Here is a 27768-nt window from a genome sequence, read left to right as displayed (position 1 = left end):
AATAGACTTAGTTCCACCAAATCTAAATTGGCTTCAGATTGTGGCATCTTTTTGTTAGAATTAGACAGACTGAAATATTTACATATAAGCAGATCTAACTTGGCTCATACAAAACAAAAGACAAAGATTTTTATATCCCTACTTCCTAAATTACCCATAGAAGACACAACGCTAGAATATTAAATTTCAGTATTTATGAGCTATCTCCCACTTTAAGTTTTGCTGTAGTTAAATAATACGGATTGTGAATTCTCTATAGTTCAGTTTTGAAACTGGCTAGTCAGGCTTTTCTAATATTTAAAGAAATGATCAGGTCAATCTCTCAGTTTTTATCTTATTACAGATAACTTTGAAACAAAAAAATGCCCCAAATATTCACTTCATGAACTAAGTCCATTTTTTTTCCTTAGAAATTAAAATAATCTTAATACAGGAAAAATATCTCTAGGCCTTAGAAATATAAAATTCTGCAGCTTTAACTGGACAAACTTTTACCTGTAGTAAGACAAAAACTGGCTTAATGTGTAATAGAGACTAGTATTCCTTGAAACTGTTGGCTTCGAGAGAGATCATGTCAATAAGTGTCTTTCCTTACATTGGCACCTACACACATGTACACACACACACTGAATCAGCATTGCTGATGAACTATAGGTCAGGAAAATAAACATGTATATTGAACATGTACAGTACACATTTTAGGATTTACACATAGTTTCAATTTAAGTTTACACAATATTTATACAAACTAAAACATCATCCTGAAGGAGGAAAAAAAAACATGTAAACTTATACCCTCTTTAGATGCCTTCCAAAAATGCAGAGGAGCTAAGCATTTAATAACCATGACAGGAAGAAAAAAGAGGGAGTTGCCAACTACATCAAAACCAAAAAATAAAGAAAACATATAAAATAAAATAACTACACTTTTTAAAATTGTGATTTTCTCCTTTCATTGTACTGTTTAGTAAATAGTATAATTAACATTACCTCATACAGCAGCCATAAAGCATAAATTATTTCCCTATATTTCTACTCTTTCCATAGTCACTGATGCTCACTTTCACACGTATATAAACACAGGTACACACAGAAGAGATTTTTATACATCCAGAGAGTGAAACAGCTGGATCAAAGACATCATAATGGTTTAGCTGCACAATTTCTCTGTCTGAGCAATTTCAAATTATTTTTCCAATTTTGATCCACCGTTTATGTAATTTACTTTTATTTGTTTTTTAGCTAAAACGCTTTGCACAACTTAAAATCTCCTTAGATTCAAATCTACTTGGAAATGGGCTAGTGCCAAAGAAGCAATCTAACACCATCTATGTGGTTCAATAGCCATTTATCAATTGATCATTATCTCTATCTGGTTTTATTAACTCTTTTCTAGCTAGAGGGAGACTTAAACCAACTTCCCCTTTCAAAACACACACACGCACACATACACAGACCACGACCTCCAGTAACAAGAAAACCCTGAAGATGATATCTAATTTTTAAAGTAGAGAACAAGTTATTTGGTCCTAAGGTCAGTGAAAACATACTCTGTGTTCCAACCACGAAGAGAGTCACCCAGGCAGGGATGTGCCTCAGAAACACACCTCTCAAAGCACCCGGCAGTGGCAAGCCAAAGAATATCTCTGAGAGGAAATGAACTTTTTAACTTGCAAGAATGGGAAATTGCACATAAAGAGTTGCTTATTGGGCTTGTGTTGATTGCATTTAAATCCCAGCTTACTGTATCAGCAGTAATCAGGGTCCCTCTACAGGATATGTCAAAATACACCTTATTCAAACGCATTTATCCTATCTAGAACTGTGTGATACAACTGTTCCCTAGCTAAAGGCTACAAAACCCTGGCTCTCTGTACTACCTTTCGCAGATGTATTTCTAAACTTGTGGTAGTCTCCAGTCTGGTAAACTGGTTTATTTCCTTCTTCACCAACACTTTAAAAATCAAATTAACTCAATAAAAGTATTTAGTTCTCATGAACTCCTTACAAACAAAGTAGGTTTCCATAAAAGAAAGTAATTGAAGTATTTTTTTTTTTTTTTTGAGAGAGAGAGAGAGAAGCAATACCCATTTCCTAACAACCTCCATCTGCTTAAAATCCCAGTGTACAGTCACACTTTCGTGCCGTGCGGAGGCTAATATCATACTAACTCTTGCTTTGTGTGGGTCTGATGGAGGCTTTTGAAAAGCAAAGACGTGTCTGGGAGGGAGGCACCAGGGAACTTCCCTCCCTCGCTTGAGCACAGTCCAAGATGAAAGTTTCTGGGTTGTTTCCCTTCGCTTCCTCTCCCCCTCGCTCCCCCTCGGAGCCGCAGAGCCAGCGATTGTGCAAGAGGAGCCAGGCGCGCGGGGCGCGTAGGTACCACCAAGCGCACGGTACACGGTATGAGCCGCGGGCTCCGCTGATTAACGAGCAGCAGCCGGCGGCCTTGGGCGGACACGTCGACCCTCCCCGCAGAGCCAGCGGCGGCGCAGCCAGGCGGCCCGAGGACGGCTCTGGGGAGGACGCCAAGGCTGCCGAAGTGTGAGTGCACCGGCCGGCGGGTGGGCGAGCGGGCGGGAGCCGAGCGGGAGCGGCGGGAGCGCAGGGCCAGCGCGCAAGAGGCAGCGGCGGCGGCAGCGGCGGAGGAGCTGGGACCGGCCAGCGGCTCAGCCCGTCACGCACGCCGCCTCCACCCGCGCCCCTCGGCGGCGCTGCCAGCGGCTCCCACGCAGCCTCCTCTCCCCGGCCGGGGTCGGAGTCAAGCCGCTTCTAGCCCGGGGAAGTCCGTCGGGCAGGGCCTAGGGGCCCCTATATTTCATGGCCGTGGGGTTGGCAAACCTTACTCTTGAGATAGCAGCCACTTGGATGAAGTGATTAATGCAGATAGATAACATGTCCTGGGTGGGGGTTTGGGGCGGGGGGTGGCTTTTTATTATTATTAACAGAAAACAAAGAAATAAATGAAGTCTTCCCCTGACCCTGGCTGGACTGTGAAACTTTGCCACAAATGCCTTTCCTTTCTTTTACTTCAGTATCCTTTCCCCCTTTTCTTTTAAGGAGCCCTTAGGGAAGCCGAGAAGTAACCCTGCTCGTTCCAGTAACAGTTATGACAAAACAGAGCCCAAACTACGAAGTGATCAGGATTTCAAAAATGTTTAGAAAGGAAAATACCAGAAACAAAAGTACACATAACAATTCAAGGTTTCCTTTAAAAAAAAAAAAAAAAGTAACTTACCTGTTGGGACATTCTGAACAAGAGGTTAGTATCAGCGTTTTGCCATGTTCCCATGAACCCTGGTTCAGCTGGAGTCGTTCTGGTTCCGAACTGCATGGAGTTGTCAGTACAGGAGTCTCTTAAAGTCAAGTCTCTTGCCCTCTTTGGCTCTCTGTCTCTCTGTGTCTCTCTTTCTCTCACATCCACTTCTGCCTCTTCTGACTGAAAAGTGAAGGTGGATTTTTGAGCCTCTTGGCAGCCAGTAGCAGGAGTGTAGTGTAGTTAAGAAGCTGGCTGAACTGTGCATTTCATTTGGGAAGGGGGAGATTTGGGGGAGGGAGGGGGGTCAGAGCTTCTTTTGCACCTTCTACACAGACACCCCTATCATTTATGCATAGATTGTGACTCCCTGAGCTTGCCTTCGCTCGGTTTAACAGCTGCCTGTCAGGTGTGCAGGCAGCACTGGAGACCCAACCATCAGCTTCAAACTCTCAGCCACTGCATGTCATTGGATAGAAGAGCTGAGAGTCAACTGCACTGTTCCACTGTCAGGCACCGAATGACACCCTGCACTAACCCCTCTCCAGACACACGGAGAGATACACACATGCACACTCCAAGCAGCACCGAGATCAGGGATGGTCCACAGGGCAAGGAGAGGCTGGGGCCCTTCCCAGGGAATTTTTCCCAACAATGCTTTCGGGTATAGCATGCAGTATCTGACATTAGTCTTTGCTTTAACATTTGTAAACTACCAGGCTTGAAAACATTTTTTCCCTCGAATTACACTGGAAGAAAGACAAATACTCAGCTGTAAGAGAATGTGAAGTTGGCTTAGGTGTTGTCTAAATGTTAGCTCCTAAAAGAAATAGTATGTGCTGGGCTATTTATAATCACATATAAACTCCTGGAGAAAATAATATACATAGTGATGTGACCTTACACTCTAAAAAGTATATACATAAACCTAGCAGGTTTTTGAACATAGAAGATGCACAATAAACATTTGCAAAATAAATACACACTATTTATTATACAGTTCCCTCGGGGCATTAATTACTCAATTGGATGTTAAACAATAAGAAACTGAATGGAAAAGGAAAAAAGTGTACCTTTTCTTAAAGCTCAATAAGTAGAAAAAAAAATCCTTTGTTAAAGTTCCTGGATGAAGCTTCTACAATATCCTTTCAAATCATAAAAAAGAAAAAGATGAAGAAAAAAAGCCTGTCCCATTTCAGGCAAAAAGTAATGAATATAAAAATTCCACTTTTCATTCAAGATCTCTATAGAAAATTCTATAACATTTTCCAGCCTGATGAAATATAACCTCGATAGCATGTTGTATTTTTAATTAAACCCAGTTTAAAACAAAACATCTATTTATTAGATCGTATTTATCTACCTTATTTATGGAAAAGCAGAACTGAACAAAATGCACTGTACGTAAACAGTAACTCCAAAATGGAAAGCTAAATTCATGTCGTCTCATAAAAGTAGTCAGCAGGAAAAAGCCATCCTTCCTAAACTTAAAATGTAAGGCACATTAATCTTCAACCACCTACAAATACTGAGGACAAATGTACCACTCTCCTTGCTCCTTCTTAACTCAAGAATAACAATAAACCTTACTCTCTGAAACAACAAAAAAAAAACAGAAAAGAGCTTCAATGGCAGCTCGGTGTCATTAGTGGACAATGAGAAAAGATGAGAAAACGTGCAGTATGTTGACACAAATGTGCCTTCCCCTCTAGAACCGCCATCTCCTGAAAGCTTTTCTGTTAAACTTCCCTCCGGTTCACCACCATTAAGCACAAAAAAGTCTCAAAAGCAGCAAATTCAATATCTGAAGAGAAACAAACAAGAACCTGAAGAATTGTTGCCTTAAAATATATTAAGTCCACCTGTGGTCAATAAAAATATTCTGGAGGGGGGAAGGCAGAAAAACCCTATGAGTCAATTGTCAACAGTGACTGTACCTTTACAGCTAGCTATTACCCACTTAAACTCCCTCTAAAATTTGCTAGCCTCTTGATTTCTGAAGTGGCACTCAGTGCCTCAGTCAAGCTGCCTGCTCAGCTCCTGACCTTCCCACTAATGGCTGTTATTTGTGGGAGGCTTAAGGACACTGTCAATAGCAAGCTTCCTCCTCGCTCCTTGCAGGCTCTGTTGTATCGCTTTGCCTGTGTGCTCTCTCTCGCCTGCCTCTGGCTCTCCTGCTCTCACCCTCTCGGCTCCCCCTCCTTCCTTCCTCTCTCCTTCACTCCCTCTTCTTCTTTTTCCAGCCCCCACCCCTCGTTTCTTCCAGTCCTATGGTCCTCTCCTTTCCCAAGTATCCCCCTCCCCACCAACCACACACACACACACACACACACACACACTCTCTCTAACAACACAAAAATCAACTGGCATGCAGCAGCAAGCACCTGCAGTAATAGACTCTTTTATTAAAACTGTTATTCTGCAAGACTTGAAATTCCCCATGGACCGGGCCATGTCAAAGCCGATATAATTAACTAGAGGCTCAGCAACGGATCAATTACCAGACAAGCAAGTGATAGTGAAATCAATGAAAGATCATCAGCCACATTATCAGTGTTGCAACTCATTAGGGCAAAACTGAGAAATGTGCTCAAAGCGAGCCCAAGCAAGGTGGCATTACAAAACAAAGGGCTAATTTGGAGACCCTGCTGTGAACAATCTGTAACAGAATTAGCCTTTTTTCCCCCTAAACTGCACAACTCTGTAACTAAATGTGACAGACTGAGAGAAGCAGTTTATTAAGACACCAACCCCAAGTTTATTTAGTTCATAAACTCTCTCCTAGAAAATCAATACAGTCTGTACAGGGTTATTAGGCTGACTAGCTAATACATCCAAATCTGGTCTGCCCGGCTGACAAAATGCTACCCAGCCTAGGCAGGCTGAGCTCTTTCAGAGGGCAAAGCTTGGGTTGCCCTACATGAAACAAGTCTACAGTGTACGGAACTAGTACCTGGCATGTAACTACTGCCAAGGCACACGCCTCAAAAGCACCAGGTTATCTAAGATTTTTTTTTTTTACTAAAAATCTATCATGCAATTCTGCACCTGCTAAATGGATTTGATCAAACAAAATTTTAACTTGTTTATAAGAACAGTCTACAAAGAAGACAAGCTTTCATAGGATAAGAGGTAACAATTAACCCTGACTTGCCAAGAAGTGAATGAACAGGTAAAACGAAAACAAAAACCTTAGGCATAAACACATACTGTGCTTTGCAGATTTTAAGTTTCAAACGATCATTTTTAAATCAAGTCCTCAAAATATAAATTTGACTCCTCTAGAAACCTCCAAAATGCTTGATTGGAACTTGCCACGTACTTCCACATAGAAACACAGCATGCAGAGTCCCCAGTTCTAGGATAATCTTTTGTCTAGCAAGCAGGACACCTATCAGGACAGAGGTACAAAAAAATACACACCCACAATGCACAAACATGACTTTTGCGTTTGTCTACTGGCTATATAGTTTGCAGATTGTAAAATAACTGTCTAGAATCATTTGTATTAAAATTACTTAAAACTAGGGGAGTAGAGGCAGGCATCACTTACACAGGTTTCTGCTGTCCTGATCCATGTATTTCCACTGAAAGACTCACAAATACGAAAGGCTGTATGTTGGCTTTCCCACTCTTACTGAGAGTGAGAGACAAACCATGGGAAGAAATACACCAATTAGGTCTAAATGGCACCCAAGTTAGTAAAGACACTGTGAGAATGTGAATATCTCCACCTCATCACAACATGCAGCGGAAATACACTTACACGAAAGTAAGAAACTCAGATGCAATTTACAATATTAAAGTAAACCGGAGAACTGAAGAAAAAAACAAAAGGACAATAGTTTTTGGAAGTGATTTCTTATGTTTAAGATGTTTTCACATTTAAAATCTTCCAACAAAAGGGTTATACATAAGCATGACTTCATTGTATTGGCTCTAAGATACTAAATCCTAAACTTCAAAAAAAAAAAAATTCTTCATTCTCACAAGACTTTAATAAAATCCAACTTACAGATTCCTGTAAACAAACATTTGCCCCCTAACTTCTGAGCTGGCATTTACCAAGTATCTCATAGCTCATGTTTTTGAGTAATCTATAAAAAAATTAAATATATATATACTCTAAACCTATACTATAGATACCAATATTTCAGATAGTAATCAAAAGTTGTAATTACAAAGAAATTTTAGTTTTTAAAACCTTTTTGCATATAACTACATACTGTGCATGTACCCTCAATGAGATCCAATTAGTTACAAAGAATTTGCATTTCAGTTAGTGTGGGATAACAAGACTACAGGGAGGCACAATGCAATTCCACCAGCAGAGTTAGAAAGTGTGTTCTTTCTCTTGTTAGCTCTGTAAGCAATAATTCCCACAACCGACTATTTTAAATGTTACTGATCTTTTCAATATTTGGGTATTGAGATGGGTTAGATTTTTCCCTCCATTAAAAAAAAAAAATCACAAGTTGGTAACAAATATTAGCCACAATGAACACCTTGAAGAAACAAATGAGCTAAGGATTTTGTTTTGTATGTTTGTATGTGTGATTTTTTTTTGAGGGGGGGATACTGTTTGTTTTCTTTTTAATGTTCATTATTAATTTCTTTGAAAACACATTGCTTTCTTAAAATAAGTTCCATAAGTGAAGGTAAGGAAGTATCACTGAGACAGTTCTATGTAAATATATGTGGTTTTGTGATAAAGGCATGCATTTAGTACACAGAGAAAGTACTCAAGGATTTTCCTTTTTTCAGCTATGTTTCCAGCAATGTAAATCCTAGGCAAATATCAAATAAATGTACGATTTATAGACACAGTTTAACAAGCATCTCTAGGACTTCCGCTGGTTCATGGAACAATACCTGTAATTCCCTGGGTTCAGTTCAGCAGCTGTTAACAGATTCTGTAATCTGTAATGACAGTAAACTGGCCTTTGCTCTTCTTTTATGCACTATTCATTTTCAAGGCTTGGTTAAGTACAGAGCTGGGTTAAAGATCAGTGGTTTTTCATGTGACACACACTGGTATTCATCTAATGGCTTGTCAAGACAAAACTGTCCTGTTCTTGCCAAAATAATAAAAATGACGCTCCACATCGCATGACAATCAGCACTTCCTCGTGGTAAAACAACTCAAGCTTTTGTACTTCACTTATTTTATAGAGAAAAAAAATTCTTAAGTTATTGGCTATCCAAACCTATCTGCAAAATTAGGCTGCTCTTCTCAAAGGAGATTTTTAAAATGTTATGACCGCTCAACCCTCAACGGGTAAACTAGTTTCTAATCAAATCAGACTTCAGAGTATAAAAAGAATGCTGAAGCTACAAATTCGTATAGCATTAACGTATATAACTTAATATATGCAAATTATGCAGAAGCAGCAGGCTGGGACCAGTCACAGAGGTGGGGGTAACCAATTGAGGAAATGTCATTTTTCCTGAAAACAAAGTATGGGACTTGCTTTGCAACATCTGTTGGGCTGTGTGAAATGTTAACAGATGTCTTAAGTGAAAAAAAGGAAAAAGAATTAATAAAGGAAACCCCCTCTGAACAGATAATCCACCCAAATTTCCATATTCTGGAGAAAAAAAGTTGACAGCAACCTTTTTCCCCTGTGAGACCTGCCATCCCTACCTTATTGTGAGTTTCATTTTCTGTGTGAGGCTAAGGGGGAAAATTTTTTGATTCATTATCAAGAATAGAGAAAACGTAAAAACAATAATTTCCACTGAGGTTTTCCCTTTGTGAATAATTATATCATAATCTAAGCTGCCTGTTTTCTCTTGAGTCACATAGGTCATTTGATGGGAGGACAGTGAAAATTCACCCTCCTCTAAAAAAAACACACACACAGAGAAAAGATGAACTATTACTCTGCCTGCATGCTACGGGGGAAAGGAAGGTGGGAAGAAGATTAAAAAGGAGCTCATAAGGTATGTTAGTTGCTCAGTCGTGTCTGACTCTTTGCGAACCCATAGGCTGTACCCTGATAGGCTCTTCTGTCCATGCAAATCTCCAGGCAGGGATACTGGAGTGGGTTGCCATTCCTTTCTCCAAGAGATCTTCCCAACCCAAGGATCAAACCCGAGGCTCCTGCACTGCAGGCAGATTCTTTACTATGTGAGCCACTGGGAGTTTGGATATGAACATATCTGGAAAATGCCATAGACAGAGGAGCCTGGTAGGCTATAGTCTATGGGGTCACAAAGAGTCAGACACGGAGTGAGCAACTTCACTTCACTACACTTGGAGAGGCCCATCCTCACAAATAAGATCATCTATCACACCTACATCTCTCAGCTCCACTGGCTCCTAATTTCCTCCCATTACCAGCCTTGTAAGAATTGAAGTACCTCTCTTTCAACAGCCAAGGGCTCTACAGAAGTCTGATGATCATGAAGAAACATTTTGGATTCTAACAGTTGGATTTCTTTTTTTTTAATAAGTCGCTCAGTCGCGTCTGACTCTTTGCGACCCCATGGAATTCTCCAGGCCAGAATACTGGAGTGGGTAGCCTTTCCCTTCTCCAGGGGATCTTCCCAACCCAGGGATCAAACCCAGGTCTCCTGCATTGCATGTGGATTCTTTACCAGCTGAGTCACAAGGGAAGCCCTGGATTTCTGCATTTAAATTTTGAGGAAATCAGAAAACTTTTTTCAGATTCTCATTCGTGTATTAATTTACTGGAAGATCTAAGTAAACTTGAATGCAGTTGCCTTTAAATTTAGATTTAAATGATGAAGCATGTCTGCCAACTACTGACTCTAACCCTGTGTCTGCTCCTTATGAATGTACTGAACTATGCACCTGTATTCTTCAATAAATCTTTCTCTTTGGAGACAACAATCTTATTACTTATTCTCTAAAAACTTGGGACATAAATTTGGGTTAACAGCTCATGGATTAACTAATTCAAAATGCAGTTCAAGATCTTTACAGATTCAAATGAAGGAAGAGAAAAAAAATAGTCTGCCCCCTTGGATTGCCAGTCTCAATCACTGGCCCCTCTCTGCTCTATGAGTCTGTGTTAAAACTGTACATGTTATGTCCTATATACAACCACAGCCTCACCAGATGGCTCTGGCAGCCTGGACTGGGCATTTCAACATATAGAAACCTCAGCCAGGAGAGCTGGTGAAGATCTCGGGACAAGAAAGGCAGGCATGCCTTTGGGTTTTGGTGAGCCTGGTTTTTGCCAAAGCAGCATGGGTACTAAATCACGCTCTGGTGTTTATTCACAGGAATATCACATTAGAGCACATGACCAAAAAATAACAACAACTGTTGACCCCCCAAAATTGATCACTTACACTGAGGGAAAAGCTTGTACACTGAAAAAGCAGCACCGTGTGATCTCCGACTATGGGGAAGACAAGCCTCCTAAAATGAAGTTTGAACAGGGCAGAAATTTAAGTAACTTTCGGCACTGATAGGCACATCTCCCATAAGCAAATGCTACCTAAAGCACCTCATCTTTCCCTGGCGAAAGGGAGAAACCGTTCTGGTTGACACTTGTCTCAGTACCAGTTGGCACAATCCATGTGATACAGCATCTGCTGACAGCCTAATCAGGGGCTCGATTTCAGAGAAACACATCAAGGATGTGTTTTCAGGGACAAGTCCAAATGCCATAATCCCTTGATACACTATAAAAAAATAAAAATAAAGAGAACTTGGACAGGGTGTGGTGGATGAGGTCGTTTATAAAATGTTAGGGAAATGATGAATCCTTAGAATCAGGCTATTTGCAGATGCAAAAGCATCTGAGGTCAGCATGAATCTCAGCCTTCAAGGGAAAAAAAGAAATCAAACATGTTACCTACCCTGTTCGGACTTAAAGACAGAAAAATGAGTTTATTCATCTTTTTTCAGCTATAGACAGTGACAATGGCTTCTTCCTAGCATAACCTGAAGTTCATGTTTTATGAGAAAGTCTAGAGGAAAATGACAAGTAACATGTTTCCTTAAACGAGCATACATTAGGCAATTATTTTTGTATGACCAGGAAGAGCTGTAAAGATAGTGCTAATTTCTCTATTTACTTCCTTCTAAAGTCCGAAGACCTGAGAAACTTGCAGCCCCAGTGAAGTTATCATAATAATAGTTCAAATTACTGTCCTGAAGGAAGAATGAGTTAACCCAACTCTTGCCTTAAGAGCTGTCACAGAATAAAGCAACTATGCTGAAGGTATCCCCTTATATGAAATTCACAAACCTAAAAAATTAGTGTAAAAATTAAAAAAAACTTGAAGTTTCATAAATTTCAGAAAAAAACAGAGGCTCTATCATATATGTACATATTTAAATGAAAACATGTTAAAGCAAATTTGAATGCACCCGAAGACTGTCTTCAAAATTAAGGAACTCGATGCTAGAAACTCATTAACAGCATATTAAAAACAGAAAGAATTAATGGTTAACTGAGTTCTGAAAAGTGATATGACACTTGGTGAGCAGTAATGTTTATAAGGGACTGCAAGGAGATCCAACCAGTTCATCCCAAAGGAGATCAGTCCTGGGTGTTCTTTAGAAGGAATGATGCTAAAGCTGAAACTCCAGTACTTTGGCCACCTCATGTGAAGAGTTGACTCATTGGAAAAGACTCTGATGCTGGGAGGGATTGGGGGCAGGAGGAGAAGGGGATGACAGAGGATGAGATGGCTGGATGGCATCACTGACTCAATGGATGTGAGTCTGAGTGAACTCCGGGAGTTGGTGATGGACAGGGAGGCCTGGCGTGCTGCGATTCATGGGGTCACAAAGAGTCGGACATGACTGAGCGACTGAACTGAACTGAACTGAATGTTTATAAGGAGAGGCTTCCCTTGGTAGCTCAGCAGTAAAGAATCTGCCTGCAATGCAGGAGACCTGGGTTTGATCCCTGGGTCAGAAAGAACCTCTGGAGGAGGGCATGCCAACCCACTCTAGTACTCTTGCCTAGAGAATCCCATCGACAGAGGAGCCTGGCGGGCTGAAGTCCATAGGATCGCAGAGTTGGACACCAACTCTGGACACCAACTGAAGCGACTAAGCAGTAGCAGCAGTGTCAGTAAGAGGCACAAGGAAAGCCTCTGAAGGCCAGGTAATGTCCTGTGTGTGCATGCACGCTAGGTTGCTTCAGTCCTGTCTGACTCTGCTGACTACTGCCATTCACAGTAGCAGTAGTAAACTGTCAGACCTGAAGTATACCACCCCTACAGAAAAGTGCACAAATCATATGGGTATACAGGTTGGTGAATTTTTACAAAGTGATCATACTCAGAAGCACCAATTAGATGGAGATAGAGGACACTGGGGCTTCCCAGGTAAATGGTACTACTACTGAAAATGGTGAAAACAATAACGAGAACTACGTAAAAGAAAGGAAAAAAGGAGAAAAACCAGGGGCGGGGGGAGTAGGAGAGAAAAGAGAAGAGGCCAAAGAAGGGAGATACTTGCTCACATTCACAAACCTTTCATGTAACTGCCACTAAATGTACTGCTAGCAATGGTTTTTTTTAAAGATAAGAAGTGTGACCGTGAAGTAAATACCTGAGTTTCACAAAATAAGTATGACTGTGAAAGCCAGTAAAAGGGAGAGAGGCAGAATACTTGTGTGTGAATTAACTTATCTAGGTGATGCAAGAATGGGAGTGTATCCAAGAGGCTTAAACACACCTCAACTTGAGAAGGATCAACCCTACAATAGGGAACCCTGAAACAGGCTTGCCCACCTCGCTCGCTAAGCCTGTCCTCTGACTTGTAATTATGGCTATTTGGAGTGGACATTGAGCATGCCTATTCAGAGATTGAATGGAAAATTACACATACTCTACAGACAGTATTATTTGGAGACACTGAGTACATGAAAACATATTGAAAAAAACTACAAATACACTCCTCTAACCACCTAAACACATTTTAAGAGTTAAAAGTCTTCAAGGCTGACAGCATCCAGCCATCAAATAAACAAATCCTGAAGAGAACAGAAGTAATGCATTGGGAAAAGCTGAATGATTTGCTAATTGATAAGGCATATACTTTTTTGGCCCTGACTAGCTAGGTTGCTAGCTCTCTTTTCTTCCACATGTTATTAAGACACACATTTTCAACTAAGTATTTTTAGCCACTGTTAGGGAATACTGATCAAAGCCCTACTTGCCAAATACAAGGTGTGTGGAACATGAAAGTTAAGACACAGACCCTACTCATGAGAAGTTTATAATCTAGTACAGGAGATAAACCAGCATGCTTATCTGGCTAAGCAACCTTAACGAAACACAGAACATGTTAAGAGAGATAGTGGTCAAAGGGTATAGGACTTAAGAAAAGGAGATTCCTTCTAGCTGGTGTGGGAGGAGGAAGTTTCTAAGCAGAGGCAGCATTTGCACTGGAACTTAACTGACAGTATTCCTAGAAAAGTGGTCCAGCTGAACTGGAAAGTAAGGTGGGATCTGTGTAGAACAATGAAGAATGAACGGGGTGGACTGGTCAATGGGAACTATTATACTGAAAAGGGGCTGGTATGCCACTAGGCCATGCATGCCCAGTCACTCAGTCATATCTGACTCTTTGGGACCCCACAGACTGTAGCCCACCAGGCTCTTCTGTCCAGAGGGTTATCCAGGCAAGAATACTGGAGTGGGTTGCCATTTCCTCCTCCAGGGGATCTTCCCATTCCGGGGATCTTCCCAATCCAGGGATCAAACCCTTATCTTCTGCACTGGCAGGAGGATTCTTTATCATTCAGCTATGTGGGAAGCCTACACTACTTGGAAGAGATGCTATTTATCCCATCATCCATCAACAGTAAAGACTGCTGAAAGCATCTCACCAGCAGCACAGTGTGATCATTACCATACTGGAAGATTTATCCAGCAAAAGTATGACAGACAGACAGACGGACTGCAGTGTGAAAAAACAGAAGTGAAGACATCAATTAGGAAGCTACTGTAACAATCTGGGTAAAAAGGCTCCAGCTAATAAGCCTGGAGAAAAAAGAGCAAGATGCGCCATGGAGGTAAAAACCCAGGGGACGAGAATGATTAACATGTGTAACAAAGGAGAAGAATCAAAGATGGCACAGAAGCTCTGAAATTCTGAGCCCGGGAAAACAGTAGCACTCTCAACAGACATGGGAGCAAACAAGTTGGTGGGAATATACAGTAAGCTCAGTTTGAGAAAACAGTTGATCATCTGGTGTCTAGGCAATTAGAAACATTCAGAAAATAGGTTGACACCGTAGTGATCAGATCTGAGAGTCATCAACAGAGAAGTGACCCAAAAGGTAAAAGACAGTGGCCAAGGTAAGCATCTTGGGATGCTTACTGTGGAAGAAGATGCTTATTGTGGGATGGCTATTGTGGGAGAAGACAGAAGGAACAACATCAACAGGGGTACTGTGATTATTCTATATTCTCAATGGCAAGAGAAGTCAGCATTCAGAGAGGTTTAAATATTCTAAGAAACCACACTACTTCCTTGAGAGTACAGTAAAGCCAAGTGTCAAGATTGCTGGGAGAAATATCAATAACCTCAGATATGCAGATGACACCACCCTTGTGGCAGAAAGTGAAGAGGAACTAAAAAGCCTCTTGATGAAAGTGAAAGAGGAGAGTGAAAAAGTTGGCTTAAAGCTCAACATTCAGAAAACGAAGATCATGGCATCTGGTCCCATCACTTTATGGGAAATAGGTGGGGAAACAGTGGAAACAGTGTCAGACTTTATTTTTGGGGGCTCCAAAATCACTGCAGATGGTGATTGCAGCATGAAATTAAAAGACGCTTACTGCTTGGAAGGAAAGTTATGACCAACCTAGATAGCATATTGAAAAGCAGAGACATTACTTTGCCAACAAAGGTCCGTCTACTCAAGGCTATGGTTTTTCCAGTGGTTATATATGGATGTGAGAGTTGGACTGTGAAGAAAGCTGAGCACCAAAGAATTGACACTTTTGAACTTCGGTGTTGGAAAAGACTCTTGAGAGTCCCTTGGACTGCAAGGAGATCCAACCAGTCCATCCTAAAGGAGATCAGTCCTGAGTGTTCATTGGAAGGACTGATGCTAAAGCTGCAACTCCAATACTTTGGCCACCTCACACAAAGAGTTGACTCATTGGAAAAGACTCTGATGCTGGGATAGATTGGGGGCAGGAGGAGAAGGGGATGACTGAGGATGAGACTGCTGAATGCCATCACCGACTCTATGGGCATGAGTTTGGGTGAACTCCGGGAGTTGGTGATAGACAGGGAGGCCTGGCGTGCTGCAATTCACGGGGTCGCAAAGAGTAGGACACGACTGAGCGACTGAACTTAACTGAAAGCCAAGTGTAGTAACAAGTAGTAGTAAATGTAGTAAGAGCAAAACAAAGTACATAGGAATGAGAAATACCAAAGTCAGAATCCTGCTTTAGGCTAGGAGGGCTGGTCTTGGACTGAGGAAGTGGCAGTGGGTACAATGTAATTATAGGGCTTCCCAAGTGCTGCTAGTGGTAAAGAACCCGCCTGCCAATGCAGATAGACATAAGAGATGTGGGCTCAATCCCTGGGTCGGGAAGATCCCCTAGAGAAGGAAATGGCAACCCACTCCAGTATTCTTGTGTGGAGAATCCCATGGACAGAGGAGCCTGGCGGGCTGCAGTCCGTAGGGTCGCCCAGAGTTGGACACGACAAAGCAACTGAGCAGGCACGCACAATATAATTGGGATGGTAACCAGGGGCTGAGACGTATTTGTACAGTATTAGTTCTTAAGCTTAAGAAAATGGGCATTCATCATATCATTCCTTATATATTTGTGGTTACAATATGTTATATTCTGTATTGTAAGAGAGATGTCTTCATGGGCAAATAGGTATAGAAATTATGTAAACTAGACTGGAAAGAAGAAGTAGAAAACAGAAACTATTCCATGGAGAAATTCTGCAAAGAAAGCAAGTAAAGTAAGAGAAGGTGGTCTGAGAGTCCGCAGGGCTTGGAAGAAGTTAGTTGTGTTCCTGTGTAGATGGTTTGTTTTTCACTACAGGGGAAAAAAAAGAGTCGATTACAGGCAACCGGGATGAAACCAGGGGAGAAGAGGATACTGAAGATCTAAGCCAGAGGGAAAATCATATAAAAAGGGTTTTAGGAGAGCATGTGACCAAGAGCACAAATGAATAGGGTACCCCTAGACTTCCCTGGTGAGCCAATGGCTGAGATGCCTCAGTCCCAATGCAGGGGGCCTGGGTTCACTCTGGTCAGAGAACTAGATCACACTTGCAACAACCAAGAGTTCACAAGCCACAGCTAAAAACCCCACATACAGAAACTAAGACCTGGTATGGCCAAATAAATAAGTATTTTTTTAAAAAGGAGGAGAAAAAAAAATTTTTTTTTCAGAAACCAAAAGGTAAGAGAAAAAAATTCCGTGGTGAAAAAAAAAAAAATACACACACACATATATATATCAAAAGTGGTCATGTAAAAAGCTAATTTACTATCCATCTCCCCCACTAAACTGTATAGTTGTTGAAAGAAAGTTTCATCTATTGTTGGTAAGCCAGGGCCCACCAGAGTGCTTAACACATAGTAAATGCTCACTAAATGACAGCTACACAAAGGATATGATCATCTCAGAAAAGATGAGGGCACTAGCTGAGAGAGACGGGGCAGGAAGACATCAAGGACTGACAAGAGAGGAGACAGGAGAGAATAACATGAAACTCTGCATCGGTGAAGGATAAAAGCAATGGCAAACTGCAGAAAGGACTCAGCCTTGTTTCCTTCAAAACTGTGACAAGTTACGAGCAAGCAGACTGGGTTCAAGAAAATATAGCTCCCATTTCCCATCTGGGAAGTGAAATGCTTAGAACCAGCAAGGCGATCTTAATACAAAACTGAAAAATGCCTTGTTCCAAACGTACACACTAACTGTGATAATACACCTACATCTTTGCCTTATAGCATTCTTAGAGGATTTCGTTCTTATCAAGATTTGAATAAAGTTATTTAATTTTTATTTAGACGTCTCCAATTCTAAGTGTTTACCACCTGGTTTTTTTAAACACTTATGAACTAGCTAATGAAATTCCCCAAAGCAAACAAAAACCAAAAAATGTTATGCTTTCTCTGAATATATGCCCGGGAGTGGGATTCCTGAGTCACGTGGTAACTCTATTTTTAGTTTTTGCACTCGCCATACTGTTCTCCATAGTGGCTATACCAGTTTACATTCCCACCAACAAAAGATACACGCATTCCAACGTTCACTGCAGCCAGGACATTCCACTATTCACAATAGCCAGGACATGCAAGCCACCTAAATATCCATCAACAGAGGGATGGATAAAGCAGATATGGTACATACATACAATGGAATATTACTCAGCCATAAAAAAGGAAACAATGCCTTTTGCTGCAACATGGATGCACCTAGAGATTGTCATACTGAGTGAAGTCACAGAGAGGCAAATACCATATATCACTTATATACAGAATCTAAAAAGGTACAAGTGACCTTATTTACAAATCGGAAATATAGATACATGTGTAGAAAATAAACTTCAGGTTACCAGGGGATAGGGATAGGAAGGGGAGAGAGAGACCGGAAGACTGGGATTGACATATACACACTACTATAAAAACAGATGAACTAATGAGGACCTACAGTATAGCACAGGGAGCTCTACTCAGTCCTCTGTAACGATCCATATGGGAAAGAAACTGAGAAAGAGTGGATATGTGTATATGTATCAACAGATTCACTTTATTGTTACCGTGGAAATTAACACAACATCGTAAATCAACTACACTCCAATAAAAATATGTTCTTAAAAAAGCGATGCTGTGTCACATCTGTGACCTGAACAAAGGACTGGAAGATGTGGAATAATGTCACTTGATGAGCAAATGCAAGAGGAGGCTGAGGGGAGCACAGACTCACCCCTTCCTGCGATCGGTATTCAGAGCTGCCACCATGGGCCCAAGTCCCCCAGCTCTCTGCACCATCAGTCTCCAGGCACTCTCAGAACAGAATCCCTCTAGAGAACAGGGAAATACTGAGTCACCTGGCCAACCTGTGCCACCGGCAAACAGTCGCCCCGGGGACCTGGACAAAGACATTCATCCGCTGCGCTGGCAGCCACTCCCACCCACCCTCCTAACCTAGTCCTTTCTGTGGGGACCACTGTCTAAGCAACCTGTCATAGAGCTTTATAAAGCAGCATTAATACTGTGGGCCAAAATGAGATTGATCTTTGAGCTTCGTGGTCTCCTGTTGTCAACAGTGCATTATAAAACCAATACTAAATACTTTATAAACAGGTCTCCCTACAGTGTATTAGACAAACAGTGCATATTTCATGCCCCATAGCTGGTAGCCACATATCCATCAGACTAATAAATTATTTATTAGGTGCTCAGAAGTGCAATAAGAGTCAATAAACTAACTTCTAAATACTTATAAGCTACTATTTCATTGGAAATTGCACCTGAACAAGAAAGACCATCCCACTCCCTGAACGGGGCATGGGAGCTTTCTGGCCATCTCATGAGAGGTTAGAGAGAAGCACAGGCCACATGCGTGAGACGGAACACGTATTTCTGGGACCTGAAAACCATCTTGGTTAATGAATTTACAAAAAGAGCACCACCCAACCCTATGCTTGTTTTCTTTCTTTTCCATGTACTCTTCTCTGGTCCTACCAACAATGGCGACAACTCAGGGAAATTAAAATTGGTGGGAACATTTCACCCTGAGTCAGACCCAATGACAACCACCACCACTCAAGCTTTGCATCGGACATCTCCAAAGAAACTAGCCAATGGCTTGCATGTACCAAGCTCTCTGCTACATGCACATCATAGAATTTGGGACTCACAAATCTCAGGCTTAGAGTGGCACTTTTTTTTTTTTTCCAATTTTCAGTTCAAGGTCCCGAGACTGTAGCCACCCAAGGATACAGTCCCTCGTGCCCAGTCCAATGTCATCAGGCCTCTCTTTCCAGGTTCCACCCCTCTGAAAGAAAATGACCTTATGTTCAAGAATATATTTCAGCCCTTCAAGAAGGAATTTCTTCAGCTGGGAGTTATTTCCCAAACTATCAGAGGCGTGGACCTTTGTGTAGCATTGCGGACGCCATGGTTTCACATGCTGGCCACATTAATACTGGAGAGCAAGCATCTGTAACCCACAGCTGAGTGTGCTCCAGCCCCAAAGCACCCGCAAGGCCGATGCCAATGCAAACCACTCTTCCCATCCCACATCTGAACCACACTGGTTTTCTCCAGGAGCCAGAGGCTAAGATACAGTGCTGAAAATGAAGATTCTTGGGTTCTTTCCATTCACATGATGGATATAGAGTATTGAGAAGAATATAGCCAGGGGGACTGGCTCTTTTTCTTCTGTCCCCTTCCATACCAAATGAATAAACCATCAAGAGGTTTACAGTGTCTAATGGTGTTCCAAAATATCCCAAGGGAAAAATCCAAATGGATAAATATAGAGATGTCTACACACAAGTTTTGGTCTTTCTTCTTAAAGTTTTACCCCCATGTTTTTTGTTGTTGTTTTAGTTGCTAAGTTGTGTCCAACTCTTTTGAGACCCCATGGACTCTAGCCCACCGAACTTCTTTGTCCATGGGATTTTCCAGCCAAGAATACTGGAGAGAGTTGCCTTTCCTTCCTGACGCAGGGATCGAACCCACATCTCCTGCACTGCAAGTAAGCCCTTTACCCTCATAAGCTGGCATTTTTAAGGTTGAAAAATATTTAACATGGGTAGGAAAAGTAAGTGGAAATAAAGGAGAAACATGGAAGAGACCTTCACTTTCTCACTTTCTCAAAGAGACCACCCTGAGTCCTAGAAATAATGAAAGAGCTGATGTAAAAATGTAAGACAAGACTAATTTCTGACATTGCTTTTGCTACTACAACCACTACAGCTAAGATGATTATTCATATTAATGAGCTTGGTGTGTAGATAAACTATAAAAGATGCAGTCTCTGACCTCAAGTACTTATCTCTGTCTTTTGGGATTTACTCCTCCTGCTACATTTACTTTTATTCTTCATACCCTTGCCCAGAGGAAGTGATCATCACTCACCACTTGGAGCACTTCCATGGGCGGGGTTTAAATATGGCAACAAAAAGGGAGGGAACTTTTGCCCTTGGTTTGCAAAGACACTGTTCTTGCCCCAGAGCTCAAGATGTCTTGTTTGTGACAAAAAAGAAATAGAAACTCCCTGTGAGATTTTGATGCTGGCCTCACAGAGCTCTATCATGCTGGCCTCACTGAGCTCTATCAGGAAAATCAGATAAAGTGTGAAAGCAGACAGCATTCCAGGGCTCTATCATATCAAGCAGGGCATCCACACAACTGTATCGGGGCATACGAATGAGCTAATATTAGATAACAGTCGTGATCCACTCTTTATACTCAGCTATTTGTGTTCTATGTGTGCTTATGAAGCTTGTCAGAGATATCCACAATCAGTTGTGCCCAAGTGGTTCTGCAGTCAGATTACATAGGTGTGAATACCTATGGAACCTTTTACTAATCACGTGACCTTGGCAAGTTACTAGTTTTCCGAAGCCAAAATTCCTCATCTATAAAAAGGAAATAATACTAGCTCACCAAAGTGCTGTGAAAATTAAGCATTTTGATTAGTGCCAAAGGTCTAGCTGAGTGCCTAGCACTTAAGTACTCAATAAATACTAGGTGCTGCGCATATACGTATGTGGAGAAGGCACCCCACTCCAGTACTCTTGCCTGGAAAATCCCATGGACTGAGGAGCCTGGTGGGCTCCAGTCCATGGGGTCGCTAAGAGTCAGACAGGACTGAGTGACTTCACTTTCACTTTTCACTTTCATGCATTGGAGAAGGAAATGGCAACCCACTCCAGTGTTCTTGCCTGGAGAATCCCAGGGACGGGGGAGCCTGGTAGGCTGCCATCTATGGGGTCGCACAGAGTCGGACACGACTGAAGCAACTTAGCAGCAGCAGCATATACAAATGAGAAGAGATTCCTAACCAGAAGCCCTCTGGCCAAGTTTGTTTTGCTTGGCTCCCTTCATGAGTGTGTATGGGTATGCAAGTATGTTGAATTCATAGTCAATACGCTTTAAAAAAATCAGGAAATTTTAAATGAAAACTATGGATTCCCAGCTTTGGGCAACAGGGCAAGTATCAAGGAACCAAAGACAGAGCAGTCACTAGAAATCTGTGTTCCTTCACAACAAAAGTCCAGCCGGGTGGAGCAGAAGCCACTCCTTTTAGTCTGTGCTCCCAGATGGGCATCCTGATAGGTCAATTGGTAAAGAATATGCCTGCAATGCAGGAGACCCCGGTTCGATTCCTGAGTTGGTAGGATCTGCTGGAAAAGGGATAGGCTACCCAGTCCAGTATTCTTGGGCTTCTTAGTGGCTCAGCTGGTAAAGAATATGCCTGCAATGCAGGAACACTGGGTTCGATTCCTGGGGAGGGAAGATCTGCTGGAGAAGGGAAAGGCTACCCACTCCAGTATTCTAGCCTGGAGAATTCCATGGACTATATAGTCCATGGGGCCACAAAGAGTCGGAAACAACTGATTTTCCCAACCCAGGGGTTGAACCTGTGTCTCTTGCATCTCCTGTATTGATAGGTGGATTCTTTACTCCTGCGCCACTTGAGAAGCCCTAATGCTAAATTATAAGACCACAACAAAAGACGTTTAGAAAACTGATCTACTCCCATTGCTTTGCTATACAAACAGGGAAACTGAGGCAAAGTAACAAAATAAGCTGGAGGCAGGCTGAACTGTTTTTTAAGACCTGCATTTCCCAAACTACTTTTACATCAAGTTTAAAGCAGAGGTCAAGAGGATTGAGGATCCAGTACTATACCAGGCCACTCAGTCGACTTGTGAGAACTAGCCATTAAACTCTTACCAATTTTACAAGCCAGTTGACTTCACACTGGAAGTTCACATCAGCAAAAGGGACAGATCCGAGCTCCCCTACCCCCATGAACTAGCTGTGAAACATTTACAAACACATCACTGCTGAAGATTCTTCCATTTGGCTGTTGAGCATCTTCACAGGGTGCATGGGTACTTCATTCTAAAGACGTGATGATTCTGCTGAAGAATATGAATAGAACCAAACCAAACACTTAAGAGTTACAGAACAAAATAAATCTACGCCTAGGTTTGGCGTACTTAGTATGTCCAAGGCTTTGTGATATTAAGTTTTCTTATATCCTCAATAAGTTTTCTAGAAGTTAAAATTACAGTAAGATCTCAGCATCCGGAGCTCATAGGAAATTAATTGTTCTTGATAGGCAAAGAATCTGGGGGGTGTAACTTTATATTTATTGACCACCTGTTGTGTGCCAGGTACCGTGGAAAGCATAAAGTATTTTTTCATATGTTCTTCACGGGTCCAATGAGACAGATCTTATTATTCTCATTTCACCAATAAGGAAACTGAAACTAAGAAAGCTGACCCACTTGGCCAAGGTCTTAAATTAAGTGTCAAAGTTGGGATTCAAAACCAAGTTGGTTGAGTTTCAAAAGATGTGCTCATCTCCATACCCTGCACCGCCTCTCTGATATCTACCATTTTAGACAAGAATTATTGGAAAGCATGCTACATATTCAGCGCATACTTTTTTAAACAGGACACATCTTTCTTGATAATCAAAAGTTTTCATTGAAACATTAAATTAATATGTAGTGATACTTTTACAGTTTCTAAGGGTGAGAGGAGCACTGATTGGTTTTTTTTTTTTTTCTGCTTGGTTTTTAAACTTTAAAATCCATCATTTGTCCTTTTGTAGTTAGTTGCGATTACTTCTTGTGTCTCTAATATCTGCCACCTTCCTACTTCCAGGACTTGCAGTTTGATTTTATTAGAAGCCTTACCAAAGGAGTACTAAGCAATAGCTAAGACGAAATAAAACTGGAAAAAGCAGCAGTCCTCCCTACTCTGTCCTTTCATGTTTCCAGGTTCCAGTGACCCGCGGTCAACCACAGTCAGAAAACATTAAGTGAACAATTCCAAAAATAAACAATTCATAAGCTTTAAACTGCACACCATTCTGAAGAGCATGATGAACTCTCTCGCCCAACGATTCAGTCCTGTTTGGGAGGGGAGTCACACCTCTGGCAGTGCACTCAGCCCACTGGTCACTTAGTAAGCACCTGGGTTATCTCAGTGACTCTCGTGGTATCAGGGTGCTCATGTTTAAGTCATCCTTATTTTACTTGGTAGCCACCGGAGTTATCACAGTGACTCTTGCACTATCAGTGTGCTCATATTTAAGTTGTCCTTATTTTACTTACTGAGGGCCCCAAAGCATGAGAGTGGTGATGCTGGCAATTCAGATATGCCATAGACAAGCTTTAAATAAGCCTCCTGTGCCTAGAAAGGTGAAAATTCTTGACTTAGTAAGGGGAAAATATCATATGCCGAGGTTGCTAAGATCTAAGATAAGAATGAATCTTCTATCTGTAAAACTGTGAAGAAGGAAAAAGAAATTTGAGCTAATTTTGCTACCACATTCCTAAACTACCATTAAGGTCTTAGGGTATAGCTAAGATGGAAAAGGCATTAAATTTGTACATATGTATTGGGTTGGCCAAAAAGTTCAGTTGGGTTTTTCTGTTACATCTGATAGAAAAACCCAAACAAACTTATTGGCAAACCCAATATTTTGAGAGTAAAGAGACTCCATTCATATAACTTGTTATAGTACACTGTTGTAACTATCTATTATTAGTTACTGTTGTCAATCTCTTACTGTGTCTTATTTATCAATTAAACTTTATCAGAGGTATGTGTGTATATCCCCCCTACATAAGGGGGGCGGAGAAGGCAATGGCACCCCACTCCAGTACTCTTGCCTGGAAAATCCCACGGAGGAGGAGCCTGGTGGGCTGCAGTCCATGGGGTCACTAAGAATTGGACATGACTGAGCGACTTCACTCTCACTTTTCACTTTCATGCACTGGAGAAGGAAATGGCAACCCACTCCAGTGTTCTTGCCTGGAGAATCCCAGGGACGGGGGAGCCTGGTGGGCTGCCATCTATGGGTTCTGCACAGAGTTGGACACGACTGAAGCGACTTAGCAGCAGCAGCAGATAAGGGGAGATGACTAGTGATAAGGAACACCTCCAAATATATCATGAGTAAGAAGCAAGAAAAAGAACCATAAATATAGTGCAAAGAAGTAAAAACCTGGGGAGGGCTAATAAATACTTCTATATTTGCAGTAAACGATTTCTGGAAATACCTTTAAGAATTTGGTTAACAGCAGATTACTTTTAAGGAGGGATGGGAAGTCTGTTTTCTCCAAATAGGCTGCCGAACACTTTTTCTCACTTCTTACACTATTTGTGTAATAGCAATTAGCAAAACACACTGTGAGGGGAACATCCAAGCTTAGATGCTTTATTGCGTCTCTTTAGGGTGCTCAAAAGCACCTTTTTTCCCTGGTTCTTAACTGTGCTCATATTTGGAAAGAGTTGAGCACACTAAGGACCAGGCCCTCTATTTCCACCTGACTTACAGTGTTATTGGAAAGATGAAACACAACACACCAGTTAAACAGGAGATACAACTTACTGTTCTCTCTTACTAAAGAAGAGCCAGAGTCAGTGCTTGTGTTATTAGCTACAGTGCTTCCAGGAGACAAAGAAATTTTATCAAAAAGAGGCATATAGCTTGAGTTTCTTGGGCTAAGGAGAATATCAAAAGACAAAGAGAACATTTCAAAGGGTGGAGGGGCATAAATAAAAATACTGTAAGAAAGCATCACTCCTTAGGCTGATGTTTGTAAGTTAAGAAATTAGTTAATATACAGACAAACTGTAGAGGCCTTGAAATTGAGACTTAACATTTCTGAAAAGTTAAAGAATGGAAGCTGTGTTTCATCTCTGGACAGTGTGCAAGATGTACCAGAAAGACAGAGCTGTGAGGCAGAAGTATTCAATTAGGGGATGCGTGTCACGTTCAAACATCCCCTTAGAATGTTAGCTCCAAGAGCAAGGAAGCTTGTTGGGTTTGCATCTGTTTATGTCAGGGGCAACTCAATACGATGCTATATAGGCCCTAACATACCAGACACTAACAGATAATGGACAGTCTGTCATGGGGCAGAAAAACCTACAGTAGGTAACAGTAAGAAACAATTTCCAGTTGTTTCGTTTTCCAAAGGATGTGTAAGAACTGATACTTAATTCTATCTTATTTTACCTTTCAAGATAAAAGCAGGCAAACACAATTTAAAGATTTCTAGTTAGGATAATGGTGGTAGCTGCTGCTGCTGCTAACTCGCTTCAGTCGTGTCCGACTCTGTGCGACCCCATAGACGGCAGCCCACCAGGCTCCCCCGTCCCTGGGATTCTCCAGGCAAGAACACTGGAGTTGGGTAAATGATGGTAGAGGAACCTCCCAAAACAAGTGCATGTATTAGATAAAATTTGATATTTTACACCTATGTGATATCAATACAAGTACTGGAGAGTTAAATATTTCTACCTAAAAAGTAGTCTCTATCATTAATAAAAGTGTCAGTTCAGTTCAGTCACTCAGTCATGTCTGACTCCCTGTGACCCCATGGACTGCAGCACATCAGGCCTCCCTCCAGAGCCTACTCAAACTCACATCCATTGTGCTGGTGAGGCCATCCAACCATTTCATCCTCTGTCGTCCCCTTCTCCTCCTTCAATCTTTCCCAGCATCAGGGTCTTTTCCAATGAGTTGGTTCTTCTTCGCATTAGGTGATCAAAGTATTGGAGTTTCAGCTTCAGCATCGGTCCCTCCAATGAATATTCAGGACTGATTTCCTTTAGGATGGACTGGTTGGATCTCCTTGCAGTCCAAGGGAATCTCAAAAGTCTTCTCCAACACCACAGAACAAAGCATGAATTCTTCGGCACTCAGCTTTCTTTATAGTCCAACTCTCACATCCATACATGACTAGTATTAAAACCACAGCTTTCACTGGACGGAGCTTTGTCGGCAAAGTAATGTCTCTGCTTTTTTAATATGCTGTCTAGGTTGGTCATAGCTTTTCTTCCAAGGAGAATGTGTCTCTTAATTTCATGGCTGCAGTCACCATCTGCAGTGATTTTGGAGCCCTAAAATATAAAGTCTGCCAATGTTTCCATGGTTTCCCCATCTATTTGCCATGCAGTGATGGGACCGAATGCCATGATCTTAGTTTTCTGAATCTTGAGTTCTAGGCCAACTTTTTCACTCTCCTCTTTCACTTTCATCAAGAGACTCTTTAGTTCTTACTCGCTTTCTGCCATAAGTTTGGTGTCATCTGCATATCTGAGGCTATTGATATTTCTCTCGGCAATCTTGATTCCAGCTTGTGTTTCATCCAGCCCAGCATTTCACATGATGTACTCTACATATAAGTTAAATAAGCAGGGTGACAATACACAGCCTTGACGTACTCCTTTCTCTATCTGGAACCAGTCTGTTGTTCCATGTCCAGCTCTAACTGTTGCTTCTTGACCTGTATACAGATTTCTCAGGAGGCAGGTCAGGTGCTCTGGTATTCCCATCCCTTTAAGAATTGTCCACAGTTTGTTGTCATCCTTTGACTATGCCAAAGGCTTTGGCATAGTCAATAAAGCAGAAGTAGCTGTTTTTCTGGAACACTTGTGCTTTTTTGATCATCCCAAGGAAGTTGCAATTTGATCTCTGGTTCCTCTGCCTTTTCTAAATCCAGCGTGAATATGTGGAAGTTCATGGTTCACATACTGTTGAAGCCTGGCTTGGAGAATTTTGAGCACTATTTTGCTAGTGTGTGAGATGAGTGCAATTGTGCAGTAGTTTGAACATTCTTTGGCATTGCCTTACTTTGGGATTGGAATGAAAACTGACCCTTTCTAGTCTTGTGGGCACTGCTGAGTTTTCCCAATTTGCTTGCATACTGAGTGCAGCACTTTCACAGCATCATCTTTTAGGATTTGAAATAGCTCAACTGGAATTCCATCACCTCCACTAGCTTTGTTCATAGTGATGCTTCCTAAGACCCACTTGACTTCACATTCCAGGATGTCTGGCTTTAGGTGAGTGATCACATCATCATGATTATCTTGGTCATGAAGACCTTTTTTGTATTTTGTTCTTCTGTGTATTCTTGCCACCTCTTCTTAATATCTTCTGCTTCTGTTAGGTCCACACCATTTCTGCCCTTTATTGTATCCGTCTTTGCATGAAATTTTCCTTTGGTGTCTAATTTTCATGAAGAGATCTATAGTCTTTCCCATTCTATTGTTTTCCTCTTTCTTTGCATTGCTCGCTGAGGAAACCTTTCTTATCTCTTCTTGCTATTCTCCGGAACTCTGCATTCAAATAGGTATATCTTTCCTTTTCTCCTTTGCCTTTATTATAGGGGACTAGAATGCAAACGTAGGAAGTCAAGAGATAACTGGAGTACAGGCAACTTTGGCCTTGGAATACAAAATGAAACAGGTCAAAGGCTAACAGAGTTTTGCCAAGAGAACATACTGGCCATAGAAAACACCCTCTTCCAACGACACAAGAGA

The 27768-nt window shown here is 41.5% G+C and overlaps 1 protein-coding gene across 9 annotated transcripts in view; it reads right to left on the bottom strand.

The window, feature by feature from the left end:
• BNC2 (basonuclin zinc finger protein 2) overlaps positions 1 to 27768 on the bottom strand; it is a 478719-nt gene that overhangs the window by 319199 nt on the left and 131752 nt on the right. For 5 of the 9 annotated variants that reach the window (XM_070794509.1, XM_019965901.2, XM_070794504.1 and 2 more), the window contains exon 2: positions 3239 to 3439. The exons of 2 other annotated variants lie outside the window; for them this stretch is intronic. In XM_070794509.1, the coding sequence (XP_070650610.1) occupies positions 3239 to 3439 (201 nt within the window). Of the gene's footprint in view, positions 1 to 3238; positions 3440 to 12923; positions 13235 to 27768 lie in introns of those variants that run through there. 2 more of the 9 variants (XM_019965906.2, XM_019965907.2) reach the window with 2 other exon arrangements.

Source organism: Bos indicus, chromosome 8, assembly GCF_029378745.1.
Source record: "Bos indicus isolate NIAB-ARS_2022 breed Sahiwal x Tharparkar chromosome 8, NIAB-ARS_B.indTharparkar_mat_pri_1.0, whole genome shotgun sequence".
NCBI lineage: Eukaryota > Metazoa > Chordata > Mammalia > Artiodactyla > Bovidae > Bos > Bos indicus.
Note: the sequence above shows the minus strand (reverse complement) of the source record. Positions and strands in the feature narration are given on the sequence as shown.